This window comes from Myotis davidii, unplaced genomic scaffold, assembly GCF_000327345.1.
Source record: "Myotis davidii unplaced genomic scaffold, ASM32734v1 scaffold88, whole genome shotgun sequence".
In the NCBI taxonomy this organism is placed as follows: domain Eukaryota; kingdom Metazoa; phylum Chordata; class Mammalia; order Chiroptera; family Vespertilionidae; genus Myotis; species Myotis davidii.
In genome coordinates, this window is record NW_006300377.1 from 4,783,678 (window position 1) to 4,803,888 (window position 20,211).

General features: G+C 49.1%; 1 protein-coding gene across 1 annotated transcript in view; it reads left to right on the plus strand.

Moving 5' to 3' along the window:
- Nucleotides 1–20,211, plus strand: part of CSMD2 (CUB and Sushi multiple domains 2) — a 495,158-nt gene that overhangs the window by 380,445 nt on the left and 94,502 nt on the right. The window contains exons 27-30 of the mRNA XM_015572780.1: nt 1–98; nt 5,302–5,493; nt 9,991–10,129; nt 13,889–14,076. Coding sequence (XP_015428266.1) covers nt 1–98; nt 5,302–5,493; nt 9,991–10,129; nt 13,889–14,076 — 617 coding nt within the window. The remainder of the gene's footprint in view (nt 99–5,301; nt 5,494–9,990; nt 10,130–13,888; nt 14,077–20,211) is intronic.

Below are 20,211 nucleotides of genomic sequence, written 5' to 3' on the forward strand. Positions count from 1 at the left end.
GCTGCCCAAGGACCTGCACAGCACCTTCAGCTCGGTGGTGCTGCAGTTCAGCACCGACTTCTTCACCAGCAAGCAGGGCTTTGCCGTGCAGTTCTCAGGTCTGTGCCCGCCTTCCCCAGCCCCTCTCCATCTGTCCTGCTGTTTTGAGCCCCTCCGGCGCTCCAGCTCTCCACTCATGTAAAGATACTTACTGAGCATCTGCTGTGTGCCTGGTACAAGACTAGCGCTTGTTCAGATATCCACGCTGCACTTAGTGCTGGGAGTGGGGGACACAGGCAGGTCAGTAGACACTTACGTACAAATTGATAAGCACATGGAGGAGATATGTAAACTACGATGCTCACCTTGGGGCATCCAGGAAAGATAATGCCCAAGCTCAGACCTGAAGATGAATAGCAGTTACAGGAGAAAAGACAGTGTTTCTAGCAGCGAACAGTTGGCCGTGACATAGAGCTGGTCTTGCCACTGACCTGGATTTTGGAGCCTCTGTGGCCCCCATTCGATGGAAAGGAGAGAAAAGGTACCCTGGCTGTAAAGAGCACATGCACACGCAGCGGCAGGGTAACCGGTTCAGACACAAGGCTCATCCCTGGGGCTGAAACACGGGAGCCGGGGAGGGAGGCGGAGAGCGGTTTGGGGTGCGGTTATGGAAGAGCCGATCTGACGTGGCGCACATTCCGGTTCTTAGTCTAGTAAAGGTCTGGCAGCTAAATGTGAGCAATCTAAATTCAATTAATTATGTAGCGCCGGAGCCAATTATGGAGGAGCATGACAAAGAGCTGTGGAAGATGGGCAGTGCTCAGACGCCAAGTCCCAATATTAGATAATGTCTATGATTGGCCCTGCCTCTGCCTGTGATGCATCATCTCATCTCCTCTGAAGTGCCTCTCCCGTCACTCATCTCCCTGCACAAGTGACTCTGCCTCGGTCGGTGCTTGCGTTTATTATACAGCAGCTGTCTTCATTACCATCTCCTTACTCCTCTGTCTGTCTGTGTGAGGGGTTTCCATGGTGATTCCGGAGCAAGTCTGCATGGCACCTGTGCCGCGGCTTTGCCTCCACATTCTCACCAGTCGGGGTATCAGCTAAGGGTGGTTGGGTATATCCCTGGCACCAGTAGGGCTGTAATGGAGCTATAGACCCTGCACCTAGCTCTCTTCTGCTCCATCTCCTCCATAGAGATGAGGGTGTGGGCAGATGAGTCTCCAGCATTGAGTTCCTTTGTACTTATTAATGTGCCCATTTAGCACTAATGCAGGCTTCCAGCCCAGTGAGGAAGAGCTCCTTGCAAGGTTCATTGGGAGTCTTCTTCCTTGATCATGGCATTCATTCACCCATGGAGAGAGCCCCTGGGGGCCACTGAATAGCACTGAACTAGTCTGAGATTAGGGTTCCAGCATGGGACAACAAGGGAGTCACTTTAGATAAGCATTTCCCAGCATCCGTTCCCTGGATTTCCAGGGATTATTTATTGGTATTGCAGGAAAAAGAAGTTTGCACACCTGGCCAGTGTGGCTCAGTGGTTGAGTGTCGACCTATGAACCAGGAGGTCATGGTTTGATTCCAAGTCAGGGCACATGCCCGGGTTGGGGACTTGATCCCCAGTAGGTGCCATACAGGAGGCAGCTGATCCGTGACTTTCTCTCATCAATGATGTTTCTACCCATCTTTGAAATCAATTAAAAATATAGTTTTTAAAAATATTTTTTTAAAAAAATGCTGGGTCAAGTGATGCTGGGAAGGTCCTCAGGTTGAGGTGGATTTAAAGAGGTTATCTGTATTTTGGGACCTCTCTGGACTGTCGGTGTGCTAATGCACGTAGATTCAGGAGGTGCCTGTAGGCCACAATGGCCAGGCATATTTGGCCGGGGATGACTTCTTTCTAAGCCATCTCAAGTGATTAGCATTTTATGGTACAAACTTTGGAAATTGCTGGAAGAAGCAATCGAAGGGACTCCCAGCAGTGAAGAGGGTAGAATGCTAAAGAGACGGCTCAGTACACTCTCTGAGAAAAGGAGTATTATGAATAATTAAACGAGACATGTATTTTCTCTGGCACTGCCCACACCAATGAGTACGGCTTTAAAAAAAAAAAAAAGCCCATAATTGTACCAATAAATTCCCCCACGGATCTGCATTATCTGACCTCCACTGCGTCCTCAGCGGCACCACGTGGGACAGAGTCCCCAGGCGCCTTGTGAGCCGTGCCTTCACCCAGCAGCTCCAGTGCCTTCTCGGGCATTGCCCAGCTCCTCGATATACTTTCCTCCTTCAAGGTTCGTCTCAGAGGCCACTTCTTCCTAACCTCCCCATTCAGAATATATCGCTGTAGACGATGGCACCTTCGGCACTTTACTTGTTTCTTCAGCACACTGTCAGTTCCATTCACTCTGCTTTACAGTGGAGCTGGCCACCCCACGGAGAGCTCTGCGGGGCTCGGGGTCACCTCCCGCCATCCGACTCCTCCATGGGGTGCGCATGCAGCAGGTGCTCACTCACTGCCGCCTGCGCAGTAGGCACATGGCGACGTGGACGAATACATGGAGGGTTTTCTCCCACACGAGGATTTCCTTAGTTGGGCGAGCCACCCTGGGCGTTGCTTAGGTCCGCAGAGAGGGGAGTGGGCAAAGCTCGCCAGCCTGGCCTCCAGGAAGGCCAGTGGTCTGGGTGTAACCGAGGTTCGGAAAGGTTACCTCCCCTGTTACTGTCATCGGTTAGCAAATATCAGGACTACTCTCGGGAAGAGAGAGTGGCTCAGCCCGTGTTAACTTTATAGTGTGTGTTTGACAGGGGATTTACAGAAATGCCAGGGACGATTAGTGCCCGCTCGGCTTTATTAAGTAAACATGACTGTGTAACACCCAACATCCTGTCTGCACCACGTGGGCCCCGCCTTTCCCAGAGGCTGTGCCAGGCAGCTCAGATTCAGGAGCATGAGAGAGGGAAAGCGAGAACAACAAAAGGTGAGGGGCACAGAGGAGAGGGAGCATAACCACGGCCATCTATTGAGCAGGCGCCACTTTAGGCTCTCCACGGCATTCTCCCTCCCGTGTTCACAGACACCTTCAGGTTGCAGATGTGGGCTCTGGAGGCCCCGAGAAGTTTCTCATTCAAGGTCATCCAGCCTGGATCAATGCCCCTATGTCTGATTCCCAAATCCAGGCTCTTAATCATGGCACGCTGTTGCCTCCCATATAAATAATCTTTCTGAGTATGCTCAGAACAGTGAGCTATTTTTCCCCAAGGAATCATTTACATGTGCACAGTGCCCTGGAAAGCCAGAGATGAAAGCCAAGTCTGTTTTTACTGAGCACTGCTGTGTGCTGGGTACTGTTCTAGGCCCTGGGGGTACAGTTGGAAGCAAAACAGCCAAGGTCTCTGTTCCCATAGAGATAGATGCACACGTGTATACAATTAAGAGGCAAACAAATAAATTAGCCAGGTTCTTACAGATTGTGCTATGAAAAGAACAAAATGGGATAAGATGATAAAAGTGATGGAAGTGGGGGTGAAGAATGAGCCCAGAAGAAGAGGATCAAAGAGACCTGTCTGAGGAGGTGATATTGGTGCTGAAAACTGGATGACAGGATAGAGCTGGCATAGGATGCATGGCAAGATCATTCCTGGCAGAAGGACCAGACTGGGCAAAGGCCCTGGGGCAAGTAGGGAAGGGGATTGTGCCTGCTGTGTTGGAAGAAGATTTTACAGTTATGTCTGAAGCACAGTGATAAAAGATCACCAATGCTGATAATAATTAAAATTGAACACAAGCGAAGAATAGGTTTTAAAATGTGCTCTGAACAGGGGAGGGCTTCAGATAGGGTAACATATACCAGTAGTCAAACTTTTTCTGTAATGAACCAGATAGTAAATATGTCAGGCTCTGTGGGCCATATGACATAACAATGCCACTCTGCCATTCTAGCACACAGACAATATGTCAGCAAATGAGCATGCCTGTGTTCCAATTAAACTTCATTGACAAGAACAGGCACGGAGCCAGATCGGGCTGCAGGCCTAGTTTGCTATATACTGTCTAAGGCGTCGTTGGGGGTCAGGTTTAGACACTATAACTCCAGACTCTCCACACAAGCCTAGGTCTTACACTTAGTGATATGAGTGTGTACTGCTGCCCCGGGCTGGCGCTTCTTGGACTTTTCCACTGAAGTCACCTAATAGAAGGGAGTAGATGCCTATTTTCAGAAGATCCGGAGGGTGTAGGAAGCAAAAATCTCTTTGCAGCTCCATGGTTTTGCTTAAAAACGAATATGAATTTTACATCCTACTCCATAATAAATTCACTTGTTTTAGTATAAATGTTATTTTCCCCAAAATTTTAAAGAAAAACTGACCCTCCAAATAAATGAATGTTATCAATCCTGTGGCCTTCAAAACCTCTTGTCCCCCGGTCCTGCCGACCCGTCTGTGAACGGTGACATCGTGGGAACTGAGGTGGCAGCTGGCTTGTTGCAGCTGCCTCAGAATCCTTTCCCCAGACTTTTGTGTACACCATTTCCTTTGGTGCACTTTCTCCTGCTTCATTCATTCACTCACTCATTTGTTTGTTCACTTATTCCTCCCTTACATCATTCATTGGGCATTCACTTAAAACGTCTGCTTTGCATTTCCCTAGCTTAGGTATTAAGACTACAACGCAGCTCCCAAATTTCTGAGTTTTTTGAATTTTTAATACATCTCAGTTACTAATGCCTGTTTTGACCTCTGCTTTGTGACAAACATTGGATTTATCTTTAGTTCCAGTCTGATGAGCCTTTGGTTGTTTGCCACACTAGAGAGAATATGGGTTTCACCCGCCTGAGTAATTCCCTGCATTTTCACAGCCACTGCTGAGCGGTCGGGCGGCCGACCCCGGGACTCCTTTGCAGCCCCTGCTGATTGAATTTGGAGTTTATACTTGATTATCTTGTCACTCCCTTATACAGATCATGTTACCTACATTAGACAAGATTGCAAAGCTTAGCTCTGAAACAGCCTCATATCGGTAAATCAAGCTGAACTCAGTCCTACAGTCATAGCAGCGCCATCATGCTCAACTCAGCTTCTCAGGACGGGGTGACAGGGATGGTGAAGATGTTGGGAGAATGGATGGCAGTGGCAGTGGCAGAGGGAGCGGAAGTAATGGGGGTGAGAACGGAGATGGTGGCTCTATTGGGAGGTGTCGGAGATCACGCAGGGGGCCCGGCTGATGGACATGGTGATGTCAGTGAGGGGGGTGCACTGGCAGCCTCGTGTGGCCGACACCTAGGCAACCCCACCTCCTCTTCTGTTTTCTTGTCCCAGTGTCCACAGCCACGTCCTGCAATGACCCTGGGGTCCCACAGAACGGGAGCCGGAGTGGTGACAGTTGGGAAGCTGGTGACTCCACCGTGTTCCAGTGTGACCCTGGCTACGCCCTGCAGGGCAGCACAGAGATCAGCTGCGTGAAGATCGAGAACAGATTCTTCTGGCAGCCCAGCCCGCCAACGTGCATCGGTACAGAGCAGCACAGCGCGAGCCCTGCCCTCTGGCCCCAGCACGTGGGGGCTCCAGACCCCCTGTCCACATACGTGGCAGCCGCACCTTGAGTCTGGCCAGGAGACTCAGAACAGCCCAGAGTTGCAGAAAACCCAAAGTTTGCTTTTCATGCACCTGTGTGTGTGTACACATGCGCACATTCACACACAGAGACACCACATTCTTCACTCTATAAAATGGTCCCAAAGGTTCCTAAGCCAGGTGTGTCTGCCCCTTTTCTCCTGGCCCAGGATGTGAAGGTTGGAAGGGGACAGTGGTCGCGTTAGGTGGTAAGTCAGCAGGTTCTGAAATGACACTCCCGGTACCCAAGGACACCCCCAGGCTTGGGTGTGAAGGAAAGAACCCTGCTCCTCCTCCTCCCAAGGTCACTGTAGTCACCTGGGTGTTGGTTCTCCGGGTCTGCCCTTAGTCTTAAAATCTCCCCATTGGACGGAGGACAAATTGGAGGCTCTGAGACATGTCCAAGGTCATGCAGCTTGTAGGGATTGGGCTGGAATAATCCTGCTCCCTAGCATAGCAACTGGAGACGGGGGGAGGAGGGAGCTTGGAGGGAGAGAGGAACAGGAAAGAAGGAGAGAGAGACAAACATCCCAGTGTTCACTTCCGCTCAGCTCTTTTACTCAGGCAAGGTACTGAATGTGTTTCTGTGTCAGCAATGGGTGCTAGAGGGGAACCAGTAGCCACCGAGCCCTACTGTGTGCCAGCCCCATACTGGACATTTATTTCCACAACCTCATTTCGCTTTCCCGGCAGCTCTCCATAATGAGTGCCATTCCCTCATTTTACAGTTGAGGAACCTGAAACTTGGACACATTTGGATATCTTGTCCCAAATCACAGAGCCAGGATATGGCAGAGCCAACCCTGCAACCCTGATCCCTCTGAATACAGAGCCTTGCGTTTTCCTGCCGTACAGCACGCACTGACTCCCCTGTTGGAGACGGGCTCCTGGGGCTTCTGGAGACGTGTGCCCCACAGTGCCCACCCGGCGGGGCCCTGCACCTCTCTCCACACGGGCTCAATCCCCGCATCTGAGGTCTGGCTTTGCTGGCCATGCTCTGAGGCCCGGCCTTGAAGACAGACCCTGAATCCTGTCCCTCAGTGGTAACTGGTAGTCCTCTGGGTAGGTGACGGAGCATGTGCATGTGCTGTGGACAGGAGGGCGAGATCCGGGTTCCAGACCAGCTCAGTTCTCAACTACATGTCGTGACTGTCGCAAAGCGTGGAGGATAGTGAAGGAGACAGATCCATGTTATTTCCTTGCTCTGCCATTTACTAGTTCAGTGGCCGTGGGAAGGTTACTTTGACTCTCTGAGCCTCAGTTTCCTCATCTGTAAAGTGAAAGACAATAGACTTCCTCCTAGCATTGTGGGAGAACTCACAACTAGCCCGAATCTCAGGAAATACTCATTTCTCTCCTTCCCTCCTCCCTTCCTCTACCCTTTTTCCTTTCCCAGTCCTTCTTTCGAGCTTTCGGACTCACTGCCCTCCCTGAACCAGAGTTCCTTCTGGTCTAGGGCATCCTGTCTGGGAAGGCCCTGGAGGGAATCACATGACTTCCGAGGACCCTCTGATTCAGCATCCTTCATGGCAGGGATTCCATAGGCTTATCTTGCAGAAAAGCAGGTCCTGAGACAAGACCACCCCAGGTGGAGAAGAAGGGCCGCCCTGCATTAAGCTGATGGCGGTAAATGGGCAGCAAGCAGGGCAAAGCGAGTAACTCAGCTCTCATTACGCATTCCTTGCACCCTGTGGCCTGGGGAATGCTTCTTAGGTAACACAGTAAAAGTCTTTGCCTCTCTCTCAAACAGGCTGGCCATCCCAGTGACAAGCCCCTAATTTCCAGCTCCCTTGGCCATCTTCCAGGCTCGGCCTGTCTGGCCATGGCATCCCTTCCAGGGAAGAAGCCAAGGAAGAAAAGTATTTGTTGAGAGTCATCGCCATGATAGGCGCTGGGCTGGACATTGTGGCCACGTGATCGCAAATAGAATCACCATGTGGACTCAGGTTCTGGGTTCCAGCTACCCAGGTTCCTGTCTGGCTTCACCACCACAAGCTGTGTGGCCTTGGATAAATCACTTCATCTCCTGTGCCTCGTTTTCCTCCCCGAAATGGGGAGAGTAAAAGTACCTACCTCACAGGGTCGTTTTGAGGATTAAATAAGATAATGCTGTAAAGCTCATAGTAACCACAGCATACAGTAGAAGCCATTACCATCATCATTCTTTTCAGTTTGTTTTGTAGACCAGGAAATGGGGGTTCAGAGAGGTATGACAACGTGCCCAGACTCACAGTTTATAAGTGGCATAGTCAAAATTTGAACCTAGGACCATGTCACTTCAAAATTGGTGGCCTTTGTCACAACTCTCACTCCTCAGTACAGCCTTCCCACCTCTCAGCCCTCCTGGAATGGTCTGCCGAATTTAGGGGTTAGCCGAAGAAAAACAGGCGGTTTCAGAAATGCCTAGATTCACCCCATCTGAGGCAAACTTAAAGACACTCCTGAGCTGCAAAGGAAGACCAGGCCTAACAGCCCAAACGGAGACATCATTGTGCCTCCTTGGGAAGATCCCCCAGGGAGCTGGGCAGCTGGCATAACAAGAGTGTCCCCCTCTCACTGGCTGTGTCATGCTGTGCTTCTGGGTAGGGCCACTCTGTGAACAGGACAGTGTGGTCTTGCCTTGGTAAATGCAGTTTTGCTCTGGTCTGCCCCATTCATCTAACCCTCTTCTCTAGAGAAGGCTCAGTGGAGAGGAAGCGCGGGACATACTGACTCGAGGACGCATCCTCACTCACAGAAGCTCTTGTGCCTGGGGCCTATGCCTGTCCGCTGTGGGGAGGGACACCCCTCTCTTCTCCCACTGCCATCAGCAGTTCCGAGGTGGTAGAGCAGTTGATGGACTCAGGAGCCAGACACGCGTGGGTTTGAGTCTCTGAGCGACTCTGGGCGAGTGACTTAAGCTCTGAGCCTCGGATCCTCCTCTCTAACTCAGGAAGGATAGTCCATAGCTCACTGAGTTTCTGTGGGACAGAAATGAGATAAGGCAGCTAAAATGCTATAGCTCACGCCTGACATTTAATAGGTGCCCACTTGAGTGTTTCTTGTACTCAAGTTGGTGTTTGAGATATATTTCCCATGGAAAAAAACACACTACTCATGACCACTCAGGTTTGCTGTTCAACCATGTTAGGACTTTTATGGTCTGGCTTGAAGACCTACCATTTTTAAAGGACCCTGTGGAGAGTTGCTCCAGCCCTTTAAGCATTGCTCTGAGTAAAAGCTGCACCATGAGGCAATAAATACTGCTCATCTCTGCAACAGGCCAGCGGCTGCTGTTCAGTGCAGCCTTGGATACAGCCTTGGCTCCCACCCCATGTCCAGTCTTGGATTTTCCGGCTTCCTCTTGCATGGCTCTCCATGTTCCTGTGGGCTCACTGTTTGCCTGCTTCGCTGCCAATCTCCGATGGTGCATCGTAAGCCACAGTTATAGTCTTGGCCATCTTTTCCTGTTAATGACTCCATACACTTCCCAGCCTCCACTTGACCAAACCCTCATGCTGCAGGGCAATAGCCCGGCTAACTAGTGCAGAACCTGGCTCAGGATCTGGGAAGGGCCAGGGGGACTCTGGGTGAGCAGCCTGCTGTATCGCTGGCCACCTTCCCTCTCCTGACAGCTGGGAAGGCCTGTCATCTCAGGAGGGAAACCACCGTGGACTGATGGGGATTTGTATTATCTCCATACGACTGAGGCGTACATGTTCTTTTGGAGAAGGTCTTTTGGAAAATTGGACGGGATCTGCAGCCCCAAGCAGGTGCCAAGAGCACTGGCAGTGTGGGAGGCTGGTGGGCTTGGCAGATGAATATGGTAATGTTTGCCACTCCTGACCAACTGCACCAGGACTCTCGGGAAATACGCACAGTGCCTGCCTCTCCTAGAAAGTGGATGTGAGGCAGCGGGCGGAGCACAGGTGTTCCATGGGTCTGAAAGGCGCATGATGGCTCCAGGTACTGGCTGCTTATGTATGCCAGATGCTTTCCGACATCAAAATCTTTGCAGCCACCTACCTCATGAAGGCAGTATTGTCTCTTTTTGCAACAGAAAGACACTGAGGTCCAGAGAGGTTAGGTCCAGAGAGGTCATACAGCCAGGAGCGGGCAGAATCACAGATTTTGTTTTTGAGTCATTCCTTCAAGTGAAATTAGCCATTGAGAAATGAATGGCTCGGTGGCATTTAGTGCATTCGCAGTGTTGCGCAACCACCGCCTCTAGTTCCAAAACATTTCAACCCTTCCAGGGGAAACCTCAGACCCATTACACTCCACCCTCCCCTTGGCCTCCAGGGCCAGGTGTCAACTCAGGTGTATTAGACTTAATCCTTCCTCTTCTGTGTCTACAAACACCCATTGAAGCGGACCTGGTGAAGGGGGTGTCTTACCCTTGTCTTCTCTCCTCAGCTCCCTGTGGGGGAGACTTGACGGGACCCTCGGGAGTCATCCTGTCTCCAAATTACCCGGAGCCCTACCCGCCGGGCAAGGAGTGTGACTGGAAGGTGACCGTCTCGCCAGACTACGTCATCGCCCTGGTATTTAACATGTATGTACCTTTCCCTGGGAGGGAGACGAAGGGTTCAGAGCAGCTAGGGGGTTCAGACCTGGGTGTCTGGGTGAGTATACACAGGTCTGCTGTGAGTGCTCAGCCCCGGGGAGGTGTAGGAGCACCAAAACGAAGAGACCCGAGCATTTACAGAAAGTCTCCTATGGGCCCAGAGTGGCACTCAGTGGCTTCACATATATTCTTATTTCTTTCTTATTATTGTTACTGTTCTTCTTCTTATTGAATTTCATGCATGGGTGTGGGGTGTCCCTCAGCCCGGCCTGTACCCTCTCTAATCTGGGACCCCTTAGGGGGTGTCCGACTGCTGGTTTAGGCCCATCCCTGCAGACCCATCTCACAATCCAGGACCCCTGGTTCCTAACCGCTCGCCTGCCTGATTGCCTCTAACCACTTCTGCCTGCCAGCCTGATCGCCCCCTAACTGCTCCCCTGCTGGCCTGATTGATGCCTAACTGCTCCCCTCCCAGCCGATCGCCCACAACTGCCCTCCCCTGCCAGGACGCACTTCCTCGGCTGGGACCCGCCTCCTCCACAGCTGCAGAGTGTAGAGCTGTGGAACCCCAGGCCTCACCACATGGAGTGGCCACTGGGCCCCACCTCCACTGTGCTCACAGCCATCTTGTGACAACGTGAGGGCGAGATGCCACCTAGGCTATTATTAGTATAGAGTTTATTTTATTTTTTATTTTTGTAGCTCCGAAGCTGTTGAGATTCAGAAAGCAGGGCCTTGCTGGATTCTTGTCTTCCGCCCTCCTCTTGTTTTCTCCCCTGCTCTCACCCAGCTCATTCCAGCTCGCTCCCCAGCTTATGAACAGGCTCAGGTTTTTCTCCAATGCACCCCTCTGTAGCTCCCCCACAATCTCCTTTATTCCTTTCAGAGGCAAGCTCTTCTAAAGAGTTGTCTCTGCTTTTCTCTCCTCCCTCCCCTCCTTTCACAGAGAACCACTGAGAGCTGGTCTCTGCCCATGGGTCCGCTGGCAACTCCTCTGATAAGACACGGGCGAACTCCTGGTTGCTAAACCAAGTGGAACTGCCCATGTTTTAACTGTTGGCTGCCTCTGGTGCTGCAGGAGCTAGGCTGCAACACACAAGCATATTGCTCCTCCCCAGACAAGCTCCATTCTGAACACGGGATTGGCACCCTCATCCACCTTCACTGCTTCTTTTATGAGTGACCAAGGTGTGGAGCCCCTGCTGCCTTAATACACCTCCTGTTTTCTCCTCCGGTGCATCCTCCCAGCTGCCACCCTGGTTGAAGCCTTGTTATTTCCCATCTAAATTTACCACCATAGTATCCTAAGGGGTTCCTCTGCCCCCATCTTGCCTTCCATGCCAGGCTCTTCTTTAGCTAGCTGCAGAGTGGTCTTGTCTATGAAAATGCCACAGTAGCCACCCTGTTTTCCATTTTAATGTATGGTAATACTTCTTAGCAATCAGGAATGAACTACTGGTGCATGCAGTGTGGGTGAATCTCAGAGCACACTGAGCAAAAGAAGTCAGACACACACAAAAGTGCATAATGAATGATTCCACTTCTATAAAGTTTTAGGATTGGCAAAACTTGATATGCATGTGTCAAAGCTGGTAAGAGATGATCATTTCATGATGTGTAAATTACATTTAATTTTAAGAAAAGAAACAATAAATAGATCCTTTATTTTGAAATCCTTCACAGCTCCTTTTTCCCTATAAATTAAAGTCCAAACCTGAATTTCATTCTAAGCAATCTGGTCGCTGCCTGCCTCTCTATTCAGTGCCCCCGCCGCAGTAGAACCCCACCCATCCCGATCCCTGGGCTCCAGCCAGACTGAAGTACCAGCAGCCTCCAGGCCGCTGCCTCTCCCTTCACAGCGGCGTCCTTTTCCACCGCGGAGGGTCTTTTCATCTCCCTAGGCTCAGCGCCAGCCTGGCCTTCACAAAAGCTTCGTTTTCTCCTCCCGGGGAACTTTGTGTTGTGACCCCATACACCTGTACAGACGTGAGACTTTGCTATATCATCTTCACATCCATCACTTCCTTCAGCCCCAGCCCCATCTGGAAGAAGGGGTGGTGTCTGACATATCCCATGTCCCGGGCGCCTCGTACAGGGCCCGATGTCGGAGGGTACTCAGATAAAATCAAATGACTGAAGGAAGGCAGGGACAGAAGAAGGTAGTTAGGAAGTGGCGGAGCCATAATCTGTGACCAAGACTGAGCAAGTCCCTCCCTTGGCGATTTTAGAAGAGCAGGTGGGTGGCAGCTGAGTCATGGTGCAGGAAGACCATCCCACCCAGCAGTGGTGGGGACCCTGCAGCTGACCCAGTGTGGGAGGGCGCCATGCAGGAAGGAAGTCATGCAGGCCTGGCTCTACCCCTCATCCCCTCTCTCTGCTGGCCCTACCCCTCTGAGCGAGAGTTGCCATCGCCCCGCCCTCCACCACACCTCTCAGCCAAAGGGTGGGACTGCATGGCATTCTCAGTTCTGCCAAATGGAGTATCTGAGTATCCCAGCCTGTGGCTGGGCTATGGCTGAGGTTGCATCAGAAATCTGTTCTCTGCACACTCACTTCCTCTTCTCCTGTTGTTTTCACCTTTGCATGCTCAATTAGTCCCAATTGCCTTTGCTGGATATATACCTAACAGTGGAATTATAGCATCATAGGGCATATATTCAGATCTAGTAGGTATCGTGAAACACTTTCCAAAGTGGTTGATCCCAGTGGCTCCACAGTCTTGCCAGTCCCTGGTGTTTTCCATCATTTTCACTCTCTCCATCCCAGTGGGATAGATTATATTCAGGAATTCTAATATTCCATTTACTAAACTAAGACAGTTTTTAAAATAGAATTTTTTTTTCCTCACACTATTGTCAGGATTGCTAAGAAAGAGGCACAGCTGTGGGTGCCAGGAGTGGGGTGGTAGCAAGTCCTTGGGAGAGCGAGAGCTGGCTCAGGGACACAGGACTGAAGCTAGGCTCCTGCTGGGAACAGGCCCTTGCTGCCTGGGAATGGCTCCCTGGCCAGCTCTTTAGGCATAAATCTTGGGAAAGAAGGTGCAGCGTAGCCCAGAAGCAGGGAGGGGACCTGGGTTCTGGACCTGCTCCAGCTGACTCCTGGGTGTGGAGAGTTGGTAACTCATTTTCCCTTCTGTGCATAATATAGTGAATATGGACAATATTGTTTTATAATCACCAAACTCATTAAAAGACTCGATCTCAATTATTCCAGCCACTAAAAAGAAATGATAATTATGTGAGGTGATAGAGGTGCTAATTATTACTACAATGGCAATCATATTGCATATGTAAATGTATCTAGTCAGCTTGTTGTATGCCTTAAACTTACACAGCAGTATATGTCAAATACATTTCAATTAAAAAATATCTTTTAAAAAGAGGATGTTCCGTTTCAGCTCCAGCTTTCTGAATGCTGACTCTGGAATCTGCCACCTCTGCCCAAGCCTGCTTTTTCCATCTTCTCCACTCACTGGGAGGTGGCTGGGGCCTCGTCCTTCCCTGCCCCACCAGGAAGTCTCGGGGTTGGGGGCCCATGGGTGGAGGGTGTGCTGTCTGGGAGGCCTGGAACCAATCCCCCACAGTTACCAAGGGACAGTAGTATTGCGATAAGCATGTAGTTTGTGTCTTTTATTCTATGATATGACATACAGTAATGAAATTTTAGATGTTAAACCAACTTTGGTTGTGCCCAGTACGAGCTCTGTTTGACCTTGGTGGGGTGGGTTGGGATGTTTTTGTTCCCCAGCTTTAACCTGGAGCCTGGCTATGACTTCCTTCACGTCTACGATGGGCGGGACTCTCTGAGCCCTCTCATAGGGAGCTTCTACGGCTCCCAGCTCCCCAGCCGCATTGAGAGCAGCAGCAACAGCCTCTTCCTCGCCTTCCGCAGCGACGCCTCCGTGAGCAATGTTGGCTTCGTCATCGACTACACAGGTAAGGGCGCTGCTGGCAGAGATGACTGCGGGAAGGGCCCAGCAGACCTGCCAGAGGGAAAGCCTAGGGTAGGGGGCAGAGCAATGGGCTGATCACCACACAGCAGCGCTGCCACCTGCAGAGCACCTGCCTCCCCTGTGGCCCTCCAGGTGGCTTAGCCTTTCGCACCCATTTGCCCCAGGCCTGGGAGAAAAGAGGCCAGCATTCTTTTTACATCTCATTTCTATTTTCACATCATTCCTCCCCTTTTCTCATTTTTTTTTTCTATGAGGATCTTTTGTGGCTCTTCAATCCCACAACCTCAGCCCACACATGCCACTAACCTCTTCCTGGTCACTCCCCTGCATTTGCTGAGGATTCTGATGTAAACCTCAATCCTCCTCTCCACCCCACAGCCTCCCACCATCCCGGATAATTTCTGTGCGCATATGGACAGCTCATCCAACCCTGGGTCAAGTGCCTGGGCCTCTGTCCCATGGACACTCTGGCACCTTGCCGTAGGCTAGACACGTTCTGATACTTCCTGGGCACAGTTGGTCATCCCTCCAGTTTTCCCATTCTCTTATTCTCATTGCACTTTTGGGTTAATTAAGACAAGTTCAGTAGTATAAGGGTCGAGGGCAGGGGTCAGCAAATTTTTTCTTAAAGAACCACATAGTAAGCATTTTCGATTGTGAGCCACATCATCTCCATCACAACCGCGGAGCTCTGTCCTTGTAGCACTAAAGCAGCCGAAGGCAGAATACAAAGGAATGGGCGTAACTGTGCTCCAGTAACGTCTACTTACAAGAACAGACCGAGTCCCTGCCTGGTCTAGAGTGTCAAATTGACGGAGCTCAGGCCTCGTGGCTACCACTTAGCAGTTGAGTAGACTTGGGCAAGTTTATTTAACCTCCTGAAAACTCCAGTTCCTCATCTATAAAATGATAGTAGAATAATTCCTATCTCACAGAAATGTAAAGATCAATGAGTTCTCACATCCAGGCTCTTGGTTTGGTGCCTGGCACACATCAAGCATCCCATAATGTTCAAATAGGAGCAGTCATAATTGGTCATAGTACTAGGATTAGTTCCAGGCTCTCAAGCACTCCACTTTCTTCTCTCTTTTTGACCTTTTCTTCCCTAATTATCCCAGACACCATTATCCAAATCCCAACTCTTCTTGCTTGATTTGTGGGCTTGGCAAGTTATTATCTCTTAGAATCCATCCCTCTTATCTCTATCTATCTAATTATGTTTCAGAAGGTTAAAATTAAAAGGTATTGCATACTTACATATTATATGCCTGAGCATAATACCCAGTATGCACTAAAGGCTCTGCAGATAGAGGTGATTGATTTTGTTAGTGTAACTGTAACCCAAGTGCCCCAGGCCTCATCAGCCTGTGTGCACAAATGGACTCACGTGACCAGTTAAAAATGAAAAAAGTTTCTGGCTCCTGTCCCCCCTCCACCCACCCCACCCCCCGCCACTTGCATAATGTGGGACTTCAGCAACCTTTCAAAGTGCTCTCTAATTAAATATTTTTGGCAACTCCTGGGACTATCTCACATGAGCTCACAAATAGCATCAATCATAGTAATAGCCAACAGTGCCTACCAACTGCTGGCACTGTCCTGAGCACTTCACGCCCATCTATTCATCAATGTCCTCGTAACGATCGATTGTCTGCAGTTTGTCAGATGCCGTTCTAGAAGACACTTGGTGCACAGATTAGAGATGTTTTGCTTGTGGTCTTCTTTCCTCGTGGGGCGGCCTGGGCCTCTCTTCCTGCAGACACCTGCCATTTGCTAACCCTCCTGGACGCAAACCCTTCTCCACAGGCTGATAGCACAGCAAACTCTGTCACAGGTGATGGAATTCTAACAGAGGACACGGCTTCGCCGACTTACACAGCCTGTGACCCCATCACTCCACCACCACCACCCACTGCCCTATCATCATCATCATCATTTTTCTTCTTAGTCATCTCTAATCACACCCTCATCAGTACTTTCAGTTTTCCTAGCCTGAGGTTCTTCTATTGTGTAAACCTTTCAAAACTGCACCCTTTGTTACACCTACACCCAAATAGCTGAGCACAGCCAGAAAAAGTCATACAAACATGGCACTTTAATCCCAACCAAGCCTTATCAGCCACCAGAGTGACTTCTGACCTGTCTCACCTGAGTCTTCTACTTGATGGAGATTCTAAAATTTCACCCCAAAAGTCACCACTTTCAGCATCCTTACAAGATGACTTCTTTTCACCATCCCTGGATATACTAAGTTACTGGTAGAAACTCCCTCCGCTTTCTCCCTAGTCACCTTGTTCAGGGTTATCTGGCTGTGGCCACCTCTCCCATAGATCTTCTCCACTGAATCCATGGGCTAGGGCCACACCTCCAGGTCCTCTTTCCCAAAGCAGCACTTTCCACTTTCCTCTGTTGGACTGAAATCATATCTAGAGGGATCCTCAGGTCCAAAACCCAGCCCCAGAGAATAAGACATACCTAGATGCCATCTAAGCCAGTGACTAAAGGAGGACAGTCACTGGGGAGAACGGAGGCACAGCCCATCCGTGCTTTCTTCACCACCTTATTGTGATCTGTGGTTCCAGTACCAAGATAAATGTGTCTGTTTAGGGTGGGTGGTACCTGGTGAGACCTGGAGCTGCCTCCCATATTCAGATTTCACGTCTCCTAATATTAGTCACCCCTCTGCTATGTCTCCAGTCTCTGCTCAGGTAGCCTATTTGCTGGGACCCAGGCACCCCTGCCTTACCCTGTGGTCGCCTTCTCCCTGTCCCAGGATCCCTAGATTCCCATAATGGGTCTACTGTGTGGCCAGATCCTATGGCCTTAACCAATGTGAGAAAGAAAGGAAAAGACTATTATAAAACAAATAACTAATGGCCAAACTAATTTAAGCTAAAAGGGGTTCTAGGTTTTAATATCACAGATAACGAAAACTTACTCAAACTGAGCTCCAAAAGGGGGTGTATTTTTAGAATATGAGAGCCCCAGAATAGGAGGTGTAAGGGACTGAAATCAGGGTGGGAGAGTCAGAGGTTGGGATTACCCTCCTCTGTCTCCAGAACCCATGAGTCTCCTCCCTGCCCCTTTCTGAGTATTTGCTCCATTCCGCTCTCTCTGGAAAATAATTTTTATTGCTTCTCCATTTTCCTAAGACAAGTGTGGCTGCCTCACTCTTGACTCTGAGTCACTTTCCAATCTGAATCCAAATTCTGAGTCCCAGAGGACCATCCGGGTTGACCAGGCTTACGTTAAGCATCACAGAATTGGGATTTTCCCTGAGGAGCTAGGATAGATCAGGCATGTTTATTCATTTGTTCACTCAGGAAATGGTTAGTGAGAACCTACTATGTGCCATACACTGTGAGAACAGAGCAAAGCCCCTGCCTCCGGGGAGTTCACTTCCTAAACCGACAGACATTCCTAAATGAGAAGTTGGCGTTGGCAGCCCACCTAATCATAATGTAGCGATGGGTGGTTTCTTGGTGTCTCTGTTCAGTTGCTCCTGGAAAGTGGCTGTGGTGTCAGCCATTTCTAGACAGGCCTCCTGGGAGATGATTCTGGATGCAGTCATGTCATTTGTGCATTTTTTGAGACCATGCTTTGAGGCACTTCTCATCTGAATTCTGCCTCCTGGGTAGATTTTGCCCTTTGCTAGAAGAAAACAAACGGAGTGTAAAGGTGAGTGAGGGAGACAAACAATAAAGAAGCAGACAAACTAGAAGTGAGAAGCATGAGAAGTTAGGGGAGAGCAAGCTACTCTGAGGAAGAGAAATGAGGAGCCCACTTCAGAGTGGCAGTCGGTAGAGGTGAAGGCCTTGCTGAGCAGGTGACATTGAAACAGAGACCTACAGGTTGGGGAGAGCAGGGGTGAGATGGTGTTCAGACAGAGGGAAGAAGAGCTCAAAGCACTCGTTAGAGAATCTGAAATGACTCAGGGAAGGCCAAGGTGAATCAACCTGGACTGGAAGGTCCTAGAACGTACCTATTTTCTCTTTCAAGCCCTCGGAAGTGACACTGGGAGCCAAGGAGTTGCAACTAGATTTCCACACCTGCTCCCGCCATCACCGCTGTCACCACCCACCGCTGCCATGGGCCTGCCTTTCTAAATTCGAAATGGAAATCTCTTCATTTCTGCCTATTTTTAAAGTAGCACCTGTTGGGAGGAAAAACTCAAACAATACAGATGCATATAAGATGAACTCTAAAAACTTCCATCCTCTGTTACTACCACCCCCTGAGAACCGTTAGTCATGGCTTGTTGTCTCATTCCAGATAGTTTATATAAAGTAAATTCTAGACTAAGGTTGGCAAACTTTTTCTGTAAAAGGCAAGATAGTAAGTATTTTAGGCTTAGCAGGCCAGATGATCCCTGCTGCATCTGCTCTTCTCTGCTGCTATAATGTTAAAACAGCTGTGGACAGTATATAAACAAATGGGTGTGGCTTTGTGCCAATAAAACTTTATTTACAAAAACAGGTAGGGCGCCTGTGAATTGTAGCTTGCTGATCCCAGTTCTATAGAAATGGAATCACACCATGTGTACTAATCTGTAATATGGGTGGGGTTGTTTTTATTTGGGGGGGTGGTGTGCTTTGTTTTGTTTTTTACCCAGCAATGTAGCCCTTGGACATCTTTCCATATCAGTATTCAAAGACTTCCACTATTCTTTTTAAAGGCTGCTTGTATTTCAGTGGATGGCTCTAATTCGACCTTTTTAAATAGTTCTGTATTAGTTGAGGGTTTGGGTGGTTGTTTTTTGTTTGTTTGTTTCTATTACAGCATTTAGAAATGCCCCTTTTCTATTAGGATAAGAAGAAGCTGGTTCTTATAATTTCCCCCTTTTGGGGTGGGGGGTGGGGGCTGGGTATTATTTATTATCATCATGGTGTTTTAGTCATTCAGTTTTATCATTTACAGCTGAGCTCTGGTTTGGCAGATCGAAGACCGAATTTTGGTCTTAATTCTGCCTATTAACAGTTGAATGACTTGAAAGACTTAGTTAGCCTGTCTGATCACCACATTCCCCATTTATAACCTGGACAGCAGTGTACCTGGCCCTGCCCACTTCAGAGGCCACTGTGATGTACAAATGTGATAACAGGTTGGAGAGTACTTTCAAAATTACAAAGTGATATTCCTATGTAAGAAGCTATCATCATTATCATTATCCTAATCATTATTATTAACACGATAATGATGCAAGGATGAGCTCTTCTGGCTCTGACATGTGACTATAGAATAGAGTCTGCAGTTGGAATCATTGATTTTCCAAGCCCTGAGGTGTTCAGCCAATCAATTCAGCATCCATTTGTTAAGCCTCTATTATGTCTCAGATACGGCCAGCCCTAGCACCAAGTTCTGTGCTAGTTGCCGGGATTCAGAGAAGAATAGGTGATGGTCTCTGTCCTCTATGAGTTCAGAACCTACTGAAAAGAAACTTTATCCAGATTACAAGATAGTGCCATGCATGCTAAGTCAAGAGAAGAAAAGCAGGATTCTGCCAGAGAGAAGACAGAGTTGAGAAATGTGCTCAAGAGAGGGTGGTATTGAAAAGTGCAGGATTTGCCTACAGAGGAGGGAGGAAAGGACTTGTGGCTGCACCAGCCTGCATTCCCACCAGCAGTGCATGAGTGTTCCTTTTTCTCCACATCCTCCCCAGCACTTGTCGTTTGTTGATTTGTTGATGATAGCCAGTCTGACAGGTGTGAGATGGTACCTCATTGTCGTTTTGATTTGCATCTCTCGGATGATTAGTGACTTTGAGCATGTTTTCATGTGTCTCTTGGCCTTCTGAATGTCCACTTTCAAAAGGTGTCTATTTAAGTCTTTTGCCCATTTTTTGATTGGATTGGTTATCTTCTTTTTGTTAAGATGTATGAGTTCTCTATAAATCTTGGAGATTAGGCCCTTATCTGAGATAACATTGGCAAATATATTCTCCCATGCAGTGGGGTTTCTTGTTGTTTTGTTGATGGTTTCTTTTGCTGTGCCGAAGCTTTTTATTTTGATGTAGTCCCATTTGCTTATTTTCTCCTTAGTTTCCCTATCCTAGTTATACTGTAGAGCCATTGTCATCAAAACAGCCTGGTACTGGCACAAGAATAGGCATATAGATCAC